The 19,408-nt window shown below is 37.8% G+C and overlaps 1 protein-coding gene across 1 annotated transcript in view; it reads right to left on the minus strand.

Moving 5' to 3' along the window:
* The window catches only part of LOC124776231 (serine/threonine-protein kinase polo), a 77,705-nt gene extending 58,674 nt beyond the window's left edge, over positions 1-19,031 (minus strand). Inside the window, exons 1-6 of the mRNA XM_047251090.1 lie at positions 18,804-19,031; positions 18,490-18,714; positions 18,198-18,415; positions 18,001-18,096; positions 8,023-8,228; positions 924-1,031 (exon numbers count right to left, since the gene is read on the minus strand). Of these exons, the coding sequence (XP_047107046.1) occupies positions 924-1,031; positions 8,023-8,228; positions 18,001-18,096; positions 18,198-18,415; positions 18,490-18,714; positions 18,804-18,896 (946 nt within the window). The 5' untranslated portion in view covers positions 18,897-19,031. The remainder of the gene's footprint in view (positions 1-923; positions 1,032-8,022; positions 8,229-18,000; positions 18,097-18,197; positions 18,416-18,489; positions 18,715-18,803) is intronic.
* Between the last annotated feature and the right edge of the window lie 377 nt (positions 19,032-19,408).

Genomic DNA, 19,408 nt, shown 5'->3' on the forward strand with positions numbered 1-19,408 from the left:
GCAGACACATTACAGAAACCATCTGAAGGTATTCTTGATTTTCTCCACTTAATATGATATTCATTGACCTGTCCTACATTAAGTACAACCTTTGTAAGGATTTAACTTAACAGGACCAAATAAATATTAAATCCTCTCAAATCACTGACAAATGCTTGCAAAAGCCGCCCTATTTTTGGTGCACAGGCTGAATCGTGCACACACTAACATTTTCACGAACATTCCTTATACACACGAATTTATTATATTTTTGTACACCAGACATGAATTATTTAAGGGAAACCATTTTGTCCATTCACATAATACCAGAAACAAAGAAAATTTTATGCTCCCCACCCACCGCCTCTGACTGTATGCCCAGGGAATGGGAATGAAAATTTGTAATAAATTAAGAGAGAACAAGTTGATGCAGATGAATTTAGGTTCACTCAAAAGAAAGCTATATGAGGTACTGACACTGAAGTGTTATTACTTAGTGGATGAATTAATGCAGGACAAACTGGAAATTTGAGCTGGGTACAATATGTTATCCTTGTAATGTTGTTATACATTATAGTGCTATTACTTATTAATGTAAAAATCATTGTAATTGTTTAGTAAATTTTTGACACGTCTCCTGCATGCAAGCCAAATGGATTGCAAATGTACTTCATGAGATGATTAAAACAATTATAAAAAGAACATGCATAATCAAACTAAGTATCAAGCAGCTTGTACAATCCTGATGCCTCCAGAAACACTCTAGCATGCTTGTGCCACCCTGTTTATCCATTTGCACTTGTGAAGCAAGCAGTTCAATGGGTCGCCACATTGAAGGACGGCCTACCACAAAATGTGGAATATGTCGCAAATAAGAGATATGCGAGATAGAAACTAATCTTGATAGTACATAACTACACACTAAATACATAGTGAACACTCACCAGCTGAATTCACTTCAAGCAGAGGTCGTCTTCCTTGCACCGCTTTTACAGTATCGAACCTTGGAGCTGTTGTCAGACAAGTTGTTGGCAACTGCTTTGGTAACAAGCCTGAAAAATCAATGTTTCATTATCAATATTAGTGACTACAAAACATTACTAGAGATTAAAATTCAAATAATGGGGAAGTGCCTCAAAACTTAGCATGCTTTACGTAAGATTATGCAGACTGAAGTTGCCGAGTGTGGACTACCCAATGTCAAGTCCTGTAAAAATGTTTACAGATGGGTTTGACTGGTCTGCATTGCACCCAAAAAGCCATCTTCCATCCATCATACTAGAAAAGGGATGGGCAAAAGATTCAGATCACTCACACAAATAAGGTAGTTAAGGTGTATAGAGGACAGATAACGGTACACGATCCACACAAGCCCCGAAACCAATATTTGGTTAAGCTTAAGCCGTTACTTAACTACAAGGAGAATGATCATTATTACACTGTCCCAGAGATAGGGAACATAGAATGGATTTATTTAGGGTAACTAGTTTGTTTTCTGTGCCTGATTTTAATGGGAGAAATTTCTAATTTACGAGTGGCATGAAGTAGACTTATCCATTATCTTCTCATGTACCCCACATTATGGATTTCCCATTGAACTTTTTGGGAACTTAGATATTTGTATTCTCTCTCTCTCTCTCGCACACACACACACACACACACACACACACACACACACACACACACACACACACGTCATAATTAAACCATTTAATGGCGTTAACACGACTGACAAAAACTTACAGAAAATGAAGAAGCATCTGAAGAAACTTAAGCGGGCACACCTTCATTGAAGTGTTTGAATAAATGTCATGGAGAATGAGTCAGTAACTGATTATTTTTTACTATTTCTTACAAACCATTACTATTGTCTTTATCGATTGCTGTCCCCTCATCACTGAACATAATAGATTACATACACGGAAGAAACTTAAGAGAAATGCAACTGACTGGCCTGTGTCTTGATTAAGGATTTAAAACAATCATCATCATAGCAAACATTGCAGTAACAACTTGTTGACATTTACACATCAAATTGAAAGAATATTTAGGGAAAAATCTTTCCCGCGAAGACAAAGCCAACCTGTAACATATGTCAAGATATTTGGTAATTAGTTAACAGCAGAAAGAAGACAGGTAACAGCTATCCCCTGCAAAAAATTTACCTGTAACCAAATGCAGATGAGCTAAGTAATAGTTTTATAGATTTTATGAAATTAGCCATGTCAGATGAAAATAATTGAGATCACAATGTGGATAAACTTCCCAATTTATAAGCAGCGGAACTGAATGATGACTTGCAAAAAATTTGGGTGGTGAGCTATATCCTATGAATATACTGGACGTATTTGGATTTCTGAGGAACTCTGGAACTGAAGACCTGCAGAGTAGATACTACTTGCATTCCGTTGTTTCACTGTATCAGAGTGCCTGAAACTGACTACTGTCTCGCTCATATACAACAAAAAGAGAGAGAAATTCACCTTAAAATTACAGATCTGCAACAATAGTACCCATACTATTTAAACTCTAGTTGAAGGCCAATTAAATGACTTTGGTGAATTTAACAACTATTCAAGGCCCAATCTATGCCATTCTAATACATCTAACCAAGGCATTTGACACCATCTTTCATAGCATATTAAGGAACTTTAAGATACAAAATAACTAAAAACCAGTACTTTTGAAATCAAATTTGATAAACCAAATAACGGTTAATGAAAATAAAATACCACCTGAGTGGAAAATATGGAGCCCCTTGAATGAGCTTCACTGGAACCATATGTTCTATGTGAATGACCTACTCATATTATTGCACATAAATAAATCCATGATGTATGACAATGATAACTAGTAACTTCACAGTAATGTGAACACTGTCAAAGCAGTGTGTGTGTGTGTGTGTGTGTGTGTGTGTGTGTGTGTGTGTGTGTGTGTGTGCAGGGGGAGGGGGGGGGGGTTAATAAGAAGGTTGTGGCAGGGAGGGATATCAGGTTATGAGTGGGGAACAGCCAAGTGCTGCTTTGGGGGCATGCAGGGACAGGGTAGGAAAGCTAGGTGCAGTCAGGAGGCTAGACAAGGGGGTGGAGGAGGAGCAGGGAAGAGGAAAAGTAGAGGAGTTGTAGAGTGGAAAAATAACTAGTGGTTGCATAAGTCTTTCCCCATTCTCTACATCCCCCCCTCTCTCTCTCGTCTTAATACCTCTACTGCACCTAGCTGCCCTACCCTGTCCCAACCAGTTCCCTGGATACTCCTACAAGCACCACTTCACAGTTCCCCACTCTTCCCCTGCTATCCCTACCCTTCCCCAACCCACCCCTTACCCTCACTGTCCAGATTTACTCCTTACCCTTACCTTCTCCCATAATGTGCATTTACTTGCAGTCCAGTCTGTGACTAGAGACAATCATCATGTGCATGCAAATTGTGCTTACGACACACACACACACACACACACACACACACACACACACACACACACACACAGAGAGAGAGAGAGAGAGAGAGAGAGAGAGAGAGAGAGAGAGAGAGAGAGAGAATACTTGTGTGCTTTAGAAGAATGCCTTTCGGTCGGAAGCTCACATGTTTAGCTGCTTTTTCTTGTGCTTGCCTGCAACTCAACATCTCTATATGGTAAGTAGTGATCTACCCTTTTCATAATTTAGAACAAACCAAATTTTAACTTGGGGCGTACAAACTAATTTGCCCTCTGTGTAATAACACATATTTCTTAACCATTTGTATCTTGATATATGTATAGACTATTATTATTATCTTCTTTCACTTTCTCAGACGTTAAGTCCGGTTAAAAATGGAGTGACACGGACCTTGATCAAGCGTCACTTCCTTTTAACTGTACGGTATGTGTTATATTGCATTTAGGAACTTTCGGGTAATTGAACATGTATCAATAATTACGGATTTCTGTAGTTGTATATATATGTTTGGATGTAGCTGTATTGCATTGATGTACTGGTGGATATTGTGTGGTATGACTCCTGTAGTTGATAGTGTAATTGGTATGATGTCAACTTTATCCTGATGCCACATGTCTGACTTCCTCAGCCAGTTGGATGTATTTTTCAATTTTTTCTCCTGTTTCCTTTTGTATATTTGTTGTATTGGGTATGGATATTTCGATTAGTTGTGTTAATTTCTTCTTTTTATTGGTGAGTATGATGTCAGGTTTGTTATGTGGCGTTGTTTTATCTGTTATAATGGTTCTGTTTCAGTATAATTTGTATTCATCATTCTCCAGTACATTTTGTGGTGCATACTTGTATGTAGGAACGTGTTGTTTTTAAAGTTGATGTTGTAAGGCAAGCTGTTGATGTATTATTTTTGCGACATTGTCATGTCTTCTGGGGAATTCTGTATTTGCTAGTATTGTACATCCACTTGTGATGTGATCTACTGTTTCTATTTGTTGTTTACAAAGTCTGCATTTATCCGTTGTGGTATTGGGATCTTTTATAATATGCTTGCTGTAATACCTGGTGTTTATTGTTTGATCCTGTATTGCAATCATGAATCCTTCTGTCTCACTGTATATATTGCCTTTTCTTAGCCATGTGTTGGATGCGTCTTGATCGATGTGTGGCTGTGTTAGATGATACGGGTGCTTGCCATGAAGTGTTTTCTTTTTCCAATTTACTTTCTTCGTATCTGTTGATGTTATGTGATCTAAAGGGTTGTAGAAGTGGTTATGAAATTGCAGTGGTGTAGCCAATGTATTTATATGAGTGATTGCCTTGTGTATTTTGCTAGTTTCTGCTCGTTCTAGAAAGAATTTTCTTAAATTGTCTACCTGTCCATAATGAAGGTTTTTTATGTCGATAAATCCCCTTCCTCCTTCCTTTCTGCTTAATGTGAATCTTTCTGTTGCTGAATGTATGTGATGTATTCTATATTTGTGGCATTGTGATCGTGTAAGTGTATTGAGTGCTTCTAGGTATGTGTAACTCCATTTCACTACTCCGAATGAGTAGGTAAATATTGGTATGGCATAAGTATTTATAGCTTTTGTCTTGTTTCTTGCTGTCAATTCTGTTTTCAGTATTTTTGTTAGTCTTTGTCTATATTTTTCTTTTAGTTCTTCTTTAATATTTGTATTATCTATTCCTATTTTTTTGTCTGTATCCTAGATATTTATAGGCATCCGTTTTTTCCATCGCTTCTATGCAGTCGCTGTGGTTATCCAATATGTAATCATCTTGTTTAGTGTGTTTTCCCTTGACTATGCCATTTTTCTTACATTTGTCTGTTCCAAAAGCCATACTTATATCATTGCTGAATCCTTCTGTTATCTTTAGTAATTGGTTGAGTTGTTGATTTGTTGCTGCCAGTAGTTTTAGATCATCCATGTATAGCAAATGTGTGATTTTGTGTGGGTATGTTCCAGTAATATTGTATCCATAATTTGTATTATTTAGCATGTTGGATAGTGGGTTCAGAGCAAGGCAGAACCAGAAAGGACTTAATGAGTCTCCTTGGTATATTCCACGCTTAATCTGTATTGGCTATGATGTGATATTATTTGAATTTGTTTGGATTTTAAGTGTGGTTTTCCAATTTTTCATTACTATGTTTAGGAACTGTATCAATTTAGGATCCACTTTGTATATTTCCAATATTTGTAGTAACCACGAGTGGGGTACACTATCAAAAGCTTTTTGGTAATCAATGTATGCGTAGTGTAGCGACCTTTGTTTAGTTTTAGCTTGATATGTCACCTCTGCATCTATTATCAGTTGCTCTTTACATCCTCGTGCTCCTTTGCAACAGCCTTTTTGTTCTTCATTTATAATTTTGTTCTGCGTTGTATGTGTCATTAATTTCTGTTTAATGACTGAAGTTAATATTTTGTATATTGTTGGTAGGCATGTTATGGGGCAATATTTAGCTGGGTTCGCTGTGTCTGCTTGATCTTTAGGTTTCAGATATGTTATTCCGTGTGTAAGTGTATCAGGGAATGTGTATGGGTCTGCAATGTAACTGTTAAATAATTTAGTTAGATGTGAATGTGTTGAGGTGAACTTTTTTAACCAGAAATTTGCTATTTTATCATTTCCAGGGGCTTTCCAATTGTGAGTAGAATTAATTGCTTGGGTGACTTCATGTTGCAAAATTATCACTTCAGGCATTTGTGGTATCATCTTGTATGTGTCTGTTTCTGCTTGTATCCACCGTGCATGCCTGTTATCTTGTACCGGGTTTGACCATATGTTGCTCCAGAAGTGTTCCATGTGTTATGTTTGGTGGATTGTTGATTTTAATGTGTGTGTTATCTATTGTCTGGTAAAATTTCTTTTGGTTTGTGTTGAATGTTTGGTTTTGTTTCCTTCTATTTTCACTTTTTTTGTATCTTCTAAGTCGTTTGGCTAATGCTTGTAATTTCTGCTTCTCTTCGTCTAATTGCTCTGTCGCTTCTTGTTGTGAGATTTTACCTAACCTTTTTCGTTTTTTTCCGAGATTTCATTTCTTATAAATTGTGTTAGCTGTCCGATGTCTTTTCTCAGTTTTTCTATTTTGATCTGTAGCCTGTGTTGCCATGCTGGTTTTGTGGGTTTCTTCTGTGTGTTGGTTGGTTCTGATCTCTGCCTAGTGTGTATATTTAGTGTAGTGAGTGCTCCTATATAAACCAGTAGTTGTAACTCTTCCATAGTTGTGTTTTCATTTATTTTGTTGTGTATGATTGTGTTGATAGTTTTTATTGTTGTTTCGACTTGTGGGTTATTTGGCGGTCTATGCAAGAATGGTCTAATGTCTGTATTTGTGTCTTTGTATTCTATATATGTTAGCTGAAATTTTTCTTCTGTATCTAACATGTGTGTCACTTCGTGTTCTATTTGTGCTTGTTCTGGTGGCTGTCTTAAGATTTCGTTTTCCTCTGATTGTTTAATTGGTGCACGTTGTTCTTTGTTTGTTTGCTCGCTCTGGGATGTTTGAGTCCATTACTGTATTTTCTTCTTCTTCTTCTGATTGCACACTATTTTGTTCCAGTATTTGTTGTACTTGTTGTTTGATATTTTCTAATTCTGACTGGGGTATCCTGTTATTTTTTATTATTACACGGATCTGATCAGCTAGTCGTCGTTCTGTTAAAAATTTTAATTCTGGGTATCTGGTAATAAATGTTGTGTATACTTGTGATCTGTATCCAGTTGTGTTGGTTCCTAGGTTTGTTGCTTGGTAATAACAGAACATGAGGTTTCGATTAACTTCATCTGACCATCTCATCCTCTGTCTTTGTTTTCCTTCTAGGCAGGAAGCATATCCTGCAAAACACCTCTATTTGGATTTAAATCATTTTCCAGTTGGCTAGCAGTGTCGTTACCATTGTGGGCGGGCATAAGGTTCAAGCGTCGTCCCCGACCATGACGGCGCTTGTCCGAGGCTTCTTTAGTTCTGTCCTGAACCAACTAATCACACTAAAAGGGGGGTTAGCCCTATTAGTGGTTTGTTCTTTTCGTCGCCTTTTACGACTGGCAGAACATACTGGAGGCCTATTCTTTTCCCGGGCCTCCACAGGGATTATTATTATTATTATTATTATTATTATTATTATTATTATTATTATTATTATTATTATTTCCCGAGCAAGTAAATCAATTCCAGTGTTTTTTTAGTTCTAAATGAAACTATTAAACATTCTATCTACTAGATATTAGGAATCTTCGGCTCATTCAGTATCTAACTTAACATTTATTTATGCAAAACAGTTATGACGTGTGTAACTGTTCTCAATACAAAATACACAACTGCTCAAACAAAATGTTAATGAGCACTAAATGCTTGACTAAACTCCATGTGTGTACTGAAGGTCAGGCATGCCTACATGGAACCAAATTGTAAATTTCCTGGCAGTAAGAACACTGGCATGTAACAGTGTCAACAATGACAATCCTGTTTCTCTAGCTGAAAATCAGTCTAACAAATTTCCCAATAAATTCTAACATGAAAATTAGGGGAAGCAATATGATAAAGGTGAAAGCGAAACTTACATAACCCAACTCGAATAAGAAGGAATGAGGAGCTACTTACCGTCAGTGAAAAACTCTGCTAGAGGAATCTCCGAAATTTTTGGTCTGGATTTTGGATCTGGTTGAAGCATCTGTCTAATAAGTTTTGCGGCTGATTTTGAAATCTTTGCTTGTGACGGTAAGTAATATTCACATCGTTTTATTCTTGAATAGGTTTCCTTTAAACTACTTGTTTCAAATGGTGGCTTCCCAATCAACAATGTGTACCTGGAAGACATACATTAACTTAACCAACTACATATGACCATAAATAAGGCAACTCTCAAACACTCAACCAAGAACAGTAAAATACAACAGCCACAACATGACTTTTTTTATTACTCCACAAGTAACTAACCAGGCATAACACCCAATACAGGTTCGTGACAATTACATGTTTGACAATCAGCTGCTTTTATTTTAAACCCAAATATTGACCAGTTTCAGTCACAGATCATCTTCACAGATCAGGGATAAAATAGTTGAAGCTGCAACAACACATAGCTGTCATTACTTAAATAATTGGCCATAACTCATGGGCAAAGCCAGAGCTCTGTTTACACTTATTAGTAGGTTTGCTTCTGGAAAGTCCTGTGTTGTGCACTGGAATTTATGACATCCTCTGCACATGAGACGTGTTCATTATTGAATTAACAACAGGTGCGATGTGGCTTAAACTGTTTTAACCCTAATCCATGAAGATGGCCTATGACAAACCACTCGATGTTTGAGTTCATATAAAAGCAGGCGATTGTCAAGAAGCATTTTATACATTACTTGACGACTGTTTAAATATTCAATACAGTTTCATATAGTAATAATAATTAGGTTTTCAGGCAGAAGTCTCCGCTGGGAAGTACCATCACTTACAATAACTAAGGCCAAGAGAAATAGTCTAGTTTTCAGAATGCACTTAGCTAAAATAGTTTTGTCAGAGAGATCAGTGAATAAATTTAATTACATCGCTCATTATTTACACTACATATAAATATTTCATATTACCAGCTACAGTTAAAAACTGAATTCAATTATTGCCCAGCAGTGTAAGTGTTGCCTTTGATTAATAGTTGTTCCACAGGTCACGAACACAACACCTTGTAACAATGTTTAATATGTCAGTTTAACAGAAGGTATCTTTACACACTATTTTATCTTTTAAGTAATTGTAAAATTAATAATTTATATCCAAAAATTCTTCTAGGCATACTGCATAAGAGTAGTAGTCATTTGGAAATTCTTTTAATTCAATTTTAAATGCTGGTTCGTGTGTTTCTTGTTCTCCGAAGTCCACCCCCAACCAGTTTACTGAAGTTTATCGTAAAAGAAATGAAAGATAAGAGGGATGATCAGATAGTGCCGCACAATAATTTTACTGCCAGAAAGTTCAATAAGTAACAAAACGAAAAAACACCACAAATCAACTAGCATCTTCACCTACTTTTCTAAATAGTCAGCTTATGTTCAACACATTTCTCTCATCATGCTACAAGTTTCAATATTCGCTGTTCGTAGAAGTCCGTTTGGTTGCAGTATAGCCATCTGTGGACTGCTGATTTCACTTTTGCATCTGTTGCGAAGGCGTTTGTCGGTCTGGAATTTCTTCATGGGACCAAACAGGTGAAAGTCCGACAGTGCAAGGTCTGAAATGCACGGTGGATGCTGGAACACCTTCAACCCAAACCCGGCGATTTTCTCACAAACAGGAACAGCAACAAAGGGGCAAGCATTGTCATGAAGTTTGACACCGCCAGCATTAATGCTGTGGCTTTTCTCATGAAGGACACAATGATGCAACTTAACCATAGTTTTAATGTAGACTGCATCACTGACTGTGGTCCTGTGTTCAGCGGAGTCCACCAATAGCACATCATGCCTATTCCAAAACAGTGTCACAAGCACACTGAAACACTTTTTTTTTGTTTTTTTTTAGTGTGGAACCAGTGGCATGTTTCCACTCCAGAGAGGCATGTACGGTTAAGCCTGTCCACGACTCATCACCAGCGATGACTCCTTTCAGAAAGCTGTGCCATTTTTTGCAGCATAATGTGTTCAGTGATCCAAGCTTGTCATTATTCAGTGGCCCTTGTGTTTGTCAGGTTCTTAGACACCTACCGTATTTACTCGAATCTAAGCCGCACCTGAAATTTGAGACTCGAAATTCAAGGGGAGATAAAAGTTTTAGGCCACACCCGCAAATCGAAACAAAGTTGGTCCATTGTAATACGAGACACAATTTAGGTCGAATGAATGACGATACAACTACAGTAGTTTGGTTTGAGTCTTAAGCTTAGCAGTTAAGCTTGACCAGTTAGCCATTGCTGTGCGTCAGGTGCTCCGTCCGTATTTATACGGGTACTCTTCCTTTTTCATGTGCTTCGTCTGGTTTGAATCGATTGCTTATTTTTCTTTGATGTGATAAGTGCCGTACTCTTTGTTACAGGTGTTTACGTCACTCTAAGCTGAAAATGTATTACTGTACTGTGGTACTGTGTCATGCATTGCTTGTCGCATTCTGATAATGAGTGTTTACGGCCTGTTGCCGCGAGGAAACGTCTCATTGGCAAAACAATGGCACGAGACTTATTTGTTGTTACTTACACTGCTCCTTTCTTTGATGACGATCAACAAGAACCAAATAATAGACTGCGTATGATAGATGATGTTCTGAACGAGAGTTGACCAAAAATTTTTCTGCGTTTGAAAATCTTTGCAGACGCCTCTTTAGTAAATTACATTCTGCACAGAAATTAGAGTCATCTTAGATTCAAACATCTAGTCAATTGCCGTGCTTCATTTCTGACTGTATCACTATTAGGTATAAGAATAATACGATTACAAACATGACATGATATGTATATTCTTCCTCGTTTGCTGTTGTCTCACTAGTTTCGTAGTTTATTAGGCAGACAGGATTTAAATGAGATAGCAGCAAACATGAAAGAATACATGCCAAAATGTTTATATTCGTATTATTCTTATGGTGAAGAGAATACTGAATGTAATTCACAATTCATAAAATTTCCTACTAGCAACCATCTCTTCTGACAGCTAGGAAAAAATTCAGAACGTACAGTTGGCCATATTGACAAACATCCCAAACAGTCTTGCCAGTCGGATTTTCGCAGTACAGAAAAAACTCACCTTAATTCATTTACTAACGGAGAGGTTTTGGTGCCAGTATTTATCTTTGTGCCTGAAAGCATGCCTGTGTAGCGCTACATATATTCGACGGCAGAAGTTACTTGTGGCAGCACCTACCAACATTTTTCAGAACTTCTGCTTGCTTTGCACTCGATTCTAAGCCACAGGCAGTTTTTTGGATTACAAAAACCAGAAAGAAGTGTGTCTTAGATTCGAGTAAATACAGTAGTGAGAACTAACTGTATGAAATTTCTGTATGTAATGAACAATATCACACACACCACAGGAGATGCTCAACTGTTGCCCTAATGTTCACAGTAGCACACACCCCAGTCATTCGAAATTGCTGCCTCAATGGCTCCGACATTCTGCACGGTTGCAGCTGTTACCAGCCAAGCAGAGTGTTATGAATCACTAAGGTTCACTTTGCTGTCCTTGAAAAATGCTCACTATGTGGAGACATTGCTATGGCCCATACAATTGTCCCCATACTCGCCACACATGTTCCTGGGAATTTCACTCTATTTCTGCTCTTTGACCCATAAATATTTAACTATACTTCACTGCTCTTCGTAAGTTAACAACAGTAACCTGCACGCTATGTTTGTTTCTTAGTTCAGGATTTTCTCATTACAGCTGCATATGAAAAAATACACTGTGTAGTACAAACTTTAAATTACATTGCAGTGGAATTTCAACATGCCAGCTGCAATATCAGGGGGGGAAATAAAAAAATAAATAAAATAAAAAAAAATTGTGTTTTACTTTACGAGCCTCCCTCTTATTGCCCAGGGCGCTTTTCCTCAAGACAAACAGTACAACAATCTAAAGCACTAAATCAGAAACACACAAATATCATCATTGCAGTCATAAGTTCACATATTTTAGTTACCAACTTGTGAATACGATCTTGACAACATTATGCCAATTGTGCAACTATTATAATTCCCTATACTGTACGTTATTTGGTAATGATCACATCAGAAAGCTTATTAAAACTGATCTGGTGTTAACAGAAGTGGGATAGGCACAAATACATGGAAAGATACACAAGGATGAGGCAACATATTTAATATGTAAATAGATAAAGATAAGGAAGATTAAACTTTAATGACCCACCAACAACAATGTCATCGAGATGGAGAACAATCTTGCATCAGGAAGGAGATCAGTTGTGCCCTTTTGAAGGAACTGTCCCAGAATCTGCGTTACATGACTTAAGGGAATCACAGGGATGCTACATCTGGATATCAAGTTGGGGATTTGAACAGCTGTCCTCCTGTACGAAAGTGCAGTGTGCAAACCATTTCTTCACAGAGCTTGGGTATAGAAAGAAATAAGAATGGATGTAGGCAGAATGGACTGCAAGCACAACAGTCACATGATAACATGCAATTTGTAATTGATGGGAAATAAGTAAACAGCAAAATGATAAATGACATGGCAGTTGGGCACAGGCTGTCAATATAGAGAAAGTGAGGGTCTCCAGGTTCAGAAGTAGAAATTACTTAACAATGAAGACAAGAAACACTAGTTTATAAGTTGTGAAAGGATTTTAAGATGCAAATTATGGTAAGAACAGAAGGGCAAAAAGGTTCTGGAAATACATACAAAAAAGGATCTAATGAAATAATGTTATTCGGGTTTAAATCAGCTACATTAACTTTATTCCATTTACAGGGTTCTGCCATACTGGATTACACACATAATCTCAATGTTTTTGGCACCAAGTTACTGGAGCTTTGAGCTCAATAACTCCCTATATTGTCAAAGATCTGTTTGACACCTACTGAAAATAAGGGACCCTATCTTATCAGCACTCAAAGAGGTTTACACATCTGGAATGTTCTTCAAATTTAATTCGAATCTGACTTTAGTAAATCCACCAAGGCTGTCCCTAACACTCCTTCCACTGTTACTCCTAATCCATCCACACCATCATCTTCCAAATCTTTAATCACATCAAGCAAATATTTGTAGCCATAAACCACAAAAAGTTCCAACTCTAGGTCTTTGAACTGCTCGGCCTGCTTGATGGCTAATGGATCCAGCGAGGCTAGGGCACATTTGAAATGTTTGATTTTATCAATGGATTTGCACAAGAAAACTGTGCATCTTATACCAGTATCCCACCTTGCGATGGCAGGAAACTGTGGAAAACGGAGCCCTGCTATTTCTTGACAGTAAACTTAATAGCTGGCAGCCTTTACCGGAATCTTCTTCAGAGCAACGATAAAGTCGTTTACCCAGCAGTAATTCAGCCTGTTACTTTCACAAATACAATTTGGACATCTCACATTGTTGAGGTTGGGTTATGTCCTACTTAACTGTTGAAAAGCTGAAAATATGCAGCATGATGTGTCATTCATAAGCCGGAATTTCATACTGTAAGCCCCTAGCTATAGGTTCATACTTTGTTCACTGAATAACTGCATTATCATGCAGGCATTTATCTTCAAGTTCATACATTTTGAAAAGGATAGGTTTTACCAATTCACAGCACGATGGACAAAAATGAACACATTCAGAATATACCTTTGCATATCAGTAGATTCATCAAAAAACAAATCCCACTTCAAAAATTTACTGACTGCCTCATTTTCTTTAAAACATTCTCATAAATTGGTTGTATGTTACTTTTTCTCAGAGTGGTCTCATCCAGTATTGACCTTTGAAATGAAAATCTGATTGCATTGACATCCAGGAGTCCCCACCTGGGGAAGTTTGGTCGCCGAATTGCAAGTCTTCAGATGTCACATTGGGCAACTTGCATATCAATGAGGATGAAATAATGACGACATGAACACCCAGTTGCCAAGCGGAGAAAATCTCCAACTGCCACAAATCAAACCCAAGCTCGCTGTATGGCAGACGCACTAACCACTCAGCTAAGGAGGCAGACATTAACCTTTGAGTATGCCTCTCGAAAATGATTAGATGCAGTATTGTTAACCTTGTGGGCTGGAATCCTGACTGGATTAATGCCAAGGTAACATCTGCACTTATCATTCAGATACTACTGCTTTTCAGAATTTGAAGCAAAGGCGTGCATTAGAGTAGTTTGCTTAGGTTTCAACTAGCAAAGTTCAACATTCTTACAATGTCTGTCATTCCGAATGCACTCAGTTTTTCTGTTTCTTTGATACTCATCATCCGCGGATAAATTTACTTCACGACTGCACACAGCTGAATGATGCTATCAATTTCGAAAAACTGAGTCTTAAATTCTTCTGGAATGGAACACAACTTCTTAACATTTGGCATGATTTTATTGTGAAAAATCAGTTCTGGTAAAACACTAATGCTGTGAACAAGACAGTACACAGTCAATAGTTGGGAACTGTTAAATTCATGCCAGCACTAAATTAAGTGTCAACAGCTACAGCATCCTTGTTTAAATTTCATTAGACTTCACAGATACAAGTTGACCACTGTCACTGAGGTTGACTGTTGTTAGTAAGGTTAACCACTGTTCCTGGTGGCAGGAATAATTACTGGTGCTTTACATAAATTACCTTTTAATATGTATTGATCATTGTGTAATTCTGCTTGAAGCAAATCTTAAAATCCTGTTGAAGAACAGAGCAGGAAAAGAATGTCTAATCTATTAAAAGGCAGAAAAAAAATGGGGGCAGGGGAGGGGGGAGGGAGAGAGATGTTTACACATGGAATAGAAGGGGACAGGTACAAAGTGTAATAATCTCACAAAAAGGTGTAACAAACAGCTTATTGTGCTTCATTTAATGTCCCCAAATGCATATACTACCTGTCTGTGTGAAAACAGTCAAAATTTTGGAGACATGTTGCATCTTAAATTTCTTTATTTACATATAATTACAGGTATTACATTCAACACTCGACTTCATGATGTTCTCAGAACACTCCTCACTGAACTTCCCCAGAATTTTCTATATGTTTGGTGGAATGGGCAGACAGAATTTAAAAAAAACAACCTTCCATCATAAAAATTGAACATCTTGTTTGTTACATAAATGGTCAGCACATAGCCACCACTGACAGATGGTGACTGTGAGTGAATGTCAAATGACTGTCACTAAGAGTGGCCATACAAATGATACATGGTGCATGAAACCAATTATAATTTTTGTTTACGTACTTTTGAATCCTTCACAAAGCTGAGTGAAGACAAAATACTAACAAGTTTCTATAATTTGCAACTATTTTGAGAAGTAAGTAACTTAATACCCAAAAGTCAGTGAAATAACCCAAAAAGCAGGTATGAGGCTGCAAAAGCTATAGTACCCTTTTTTCAGTTAGTAAACTTTTCACATGGAGGTTTAAAAGAAGATGATGTTTGGTTTGTGGAGCACTCAACTGCGCGGTTAGCAGCACCTGTACAATTTCCCAATCTTTGCTCAGTCGAACCTCGCCACTTTCAGGAATGATGATGAAGACAACACAAACACCCAATCATCTCGAGGCAGGTGAAAATCCCTTACCCAACCGGGAATCGAACCTGGGACCCCATGCTTGGAAAGCGTGAACGCGACCGCAAGACCACAAGCTGCGGACACATGGAGGGTGAAGTCTTCTGACTCGTAAAATCCGTATATGCACAGATAAGGTGTACATTTCTACCCACCCATCACTAATGATGGGTGTTGCCTGCCTAAGGCAGCCAGTTCAAATCGTGATGATGGGACAGAAGATTAATGTTTGACTGCTAAAGTAAGGAAATGAGAGTGTAAAACACCAAGTCTAAATACATTCATGCTTTGTGTGTATTTCCAAACCTACTCTCAGTGTAATATGAATGGAGGAGATTCGACACTACAGCTTCTAGCTCGTCAAATGAGAGTTTCAAACTCAGTGGCCCACTGTGCATTTCAGAAGTAAAAGAAAGTACTGGTATTAGCTTTCAGTTTCCCAGTTAAGATAACACAAACTGGACAAATGTTGATTAGAAGGCCTAGTACAGTTTAAGTGAAGGAGTGGCTGGCAATAACTTCACACTCTAGCCACACAGAATTCGTGGGTGTTATAGATTGAGATAAATATGGGGGGGGGGGGGGGGGGGGAGGAAGAAATCACCACCATGCATAAGCGACTGTTGCAATTCCTTCCTCAGGCACATACAGCACTCGTCACATTTATCATCCATTACAGAAAATAACATGTTTATAGTTTTTTGTTATCGGTTGTTCTACTATTTTCTCAACAGGATCTGGTTTTGTGCTGAACATGTATCAGAAGTGAAGAAGGAAACAAATGTTTTTAGATGCATTAAAAAAGTGTACTTGCACATTAGTAACTTCTGAAATTATGACATTTTATATGGGGCATCTGTTACCTGAGCATAATAGACTTCTAGCCTTCTATTAAGCCTATCAAGAAATTTTTCCTTGAGCAAATGTTATCATGGGCCAAAATCAATCATACTTAATAAACAGACCAGTAGAACAAAGCTGTTGCTAGCAAGTGTGGAAAGTAATGCGCTCTGAAGTTAGTCTTTCACACATGAAAACACGCAAGCATCCAATAGATTAGGATATGTCTTGTTGTTGTACCTTTAATAACCTCCACTTTCAGTCATCAACTCCATTATCACGTACATTGAATACAGAACTTTATACATCTCCTATGATATGTTGTTACATTCACTACCACTGAACATGACAGGCTGTAGCATGTCTTCCACCATTGTGAACAGAAATTTTATTCTACAGAATCTGAAACCATGGCTCAAGGAAACAAAACTGACCATCTAATCCCAAGAATGAAAAAAAAAAAAAATCTAAAGGGGCCCACAGTGTTCATTTTCAAACTAGAATTCCAGGTTACAGGACTATATGCCGCCTTCTGCATCATGTAATTTCAATTAACTATACACACAATATCACCCCCAACCCCCTTTGGCAGTGGATGTTGCGGGCATAAGCACACTAATGCTGGCTAGGTTACAAGCAGCTGTGGACAGGGGGAGAAGGGGTTAAGTGTGGAGGAAATAAGCACCACCCCATCCCCACAGCACAGGTAGTGTATACTACAATGCTGTGGTACGTAGCTACACATTAACTTTGCTTTGGGCAGAAACAATCCATGGTGACAGGAAGTCATCACATTCCATGAGACTGCAGCTGCTGTAGGAAATTGCTAATCAAAAAAATGTAAAGTCCAGGATGGAATAAAGGTTTTATGAAAATTGTGGCTCATTAAGCACCATATAAACGAGAAAGCTGCAGACAGGCATAAATGAAAAACTGTTATACATTTTAGGTCTCGGTCACAAGACCTTCTTCCAAAGCAAAACACATTCACAGAGCACAGCAACTCACTTTAACGTTCATAAATCTCATTTTGCTGCTTATTTGCCTCTTCTGTGCACTGCTTTCCTACATGTTACCACCCTGAATTCCTAAGCTGTGAATTTTTATATGTTAAATCGAGCACCATAATGGTACCAAAATTATTCACATAGGGAGTAAACACTGTATGTTGCACATGAAGAATTAGATAGCCTAATAGCATATCATATGCCTAACAAAGCATTCGAGAATATCTGCTACCACCTCGAAACTAACAGGATAGAGAATGGTTCCTATTGGTAATTTTGAAGTAGCTGGACAATATCTTTGAAGCGAAGCAAAAATAATTTACTACAAGGCACTGGAATAAACACTCAATTTAAGTTCAAGATACACCTTGTTTTACTACTTGCACATGAGACAAGTTAAATCTTTATCACACACAGGGCCTACCTCATACCAGGGCATACACATTCTGACCACAGAAATTTAGAATCCAAAGAAGCACTAAACCGAAAAAATAATAGTTTATTATTTAGAAATAGATGGTATCGCTATATTTTATAACAACCTGATTATAAAATTAGACTTACATGATGCAGCCAATTGACCATATATCCACTTCATAACTGTGTCCTTTCTTGTTGATAATCTCGGGAGCTATGTAGTTCGGTGTCCCACAAACAGTCCTGTAACGAAATCAAGTCTTTATTAAATTGATCTTTCAACACCAATTTCAACACTTTAGCTACTAGATGACCTAAGTCGTTAATACAGAATAACTACTTACTTTTTTCGTTCGCCATCAAATTCCAGTCTCGCTGCCAAACCAAAATCACCTATCTTGACTTCTAAATTCTCATTTAAAAACAGATTGCCCAATTTTAAATCTCTGTGAATCACTTTACGTTGGTGTAAATACATCACTCCGAGAGTCAAGTGGTGCAAAAAATACCGAACTTCTGGTTCTGTCAATGCTTTCCTCCGCTTATGAAGTTCCATGAGCGACTAAAAAAGAAATTCACAATGTACTGCAACTAGTTACCGCCGACGTAAACCACGGCAAAAACAATCGTACTCACCCTACTGCGGCATAACTCCAAGACGATGTAAATATTGTAATTGTCTTCAAAATATCCGTAAAAACCAACAACATTATTGTGGCTTAAACTGCTATGAATCTGTATTTCTTGACTAATCTTGTCTCGCTGATTACTTGATTTCATTAAGCGTTTAGGGATGATCTTCCCGGCATAAATATTCCCCGTTTTTGTGTCTGTAATTTCATAGCACCTTGCAAATCCACCCTGCAAATCATGATGAATAATGTAGCACAAACAGTTACTCCGTATCTAAGTAAAATCACATCCAATCCAACACCTTTTTCGCAACCCACCTTTCCGAAAAAACGCCCTTTCTTGTATGTCACCCCAGAAGTAGAATCAACAATGATATCAGGGATGTATGTTTCTTCTTTCGCTGTTGTCATTTTGTATAAAAGAACACAAAGTACTATATAAACATATAAAACTTATTTTCCAAAAAAACACAGTGCTTCCAAAACCTCGATCAATGTGTTATGTTGACCGTTTCGCATACTACTAGACAGCAGCAGTTTGAATGTGTTTAAGACACCTGAGAGCCAATACAGTGGAAGATCTCTCGTCTACCCCGCAGCTATTGGTCAGTTACAACCAGAGTTTCTACGATGGATCGCAGCGAAGCAGAGATCTCATTTTTACATGTGTGGGCTTCCACGTGAAACTCAAATGACGCCACTCAGAATGCGTCACCTAATTTGCGTGCGGAACACGAGTGACAACACCTTTTCCATGCCACGAAAAGTTAAAAGACGTGATAAGTGACACCACTAGCTGTTTCACAAGATACATTACAGAGCCGATTGTACAAACTCAGGATAACAGCCGGACAACTATTCTCGGAGCATTCATCGCGCTTGCTGTTAGAGGTAGGTTTTTGTAAACCACACAGAGAGTATTT

Source organism: Schistocerca piceifrons, chromosome 2, assembly GCF_021461385.2.
Source record: "Schistocerca piceifrons isolate TAMUIC-IGC-003096 chromosome 2, iqSchPice1.1, whole genome shotgun sequence".
NCBI lineage: Eukaryota > Metazoa > Arthropoda > Insecta > Orthoptera > Acrididae > Schistocerca > Schistocerca piceifrons.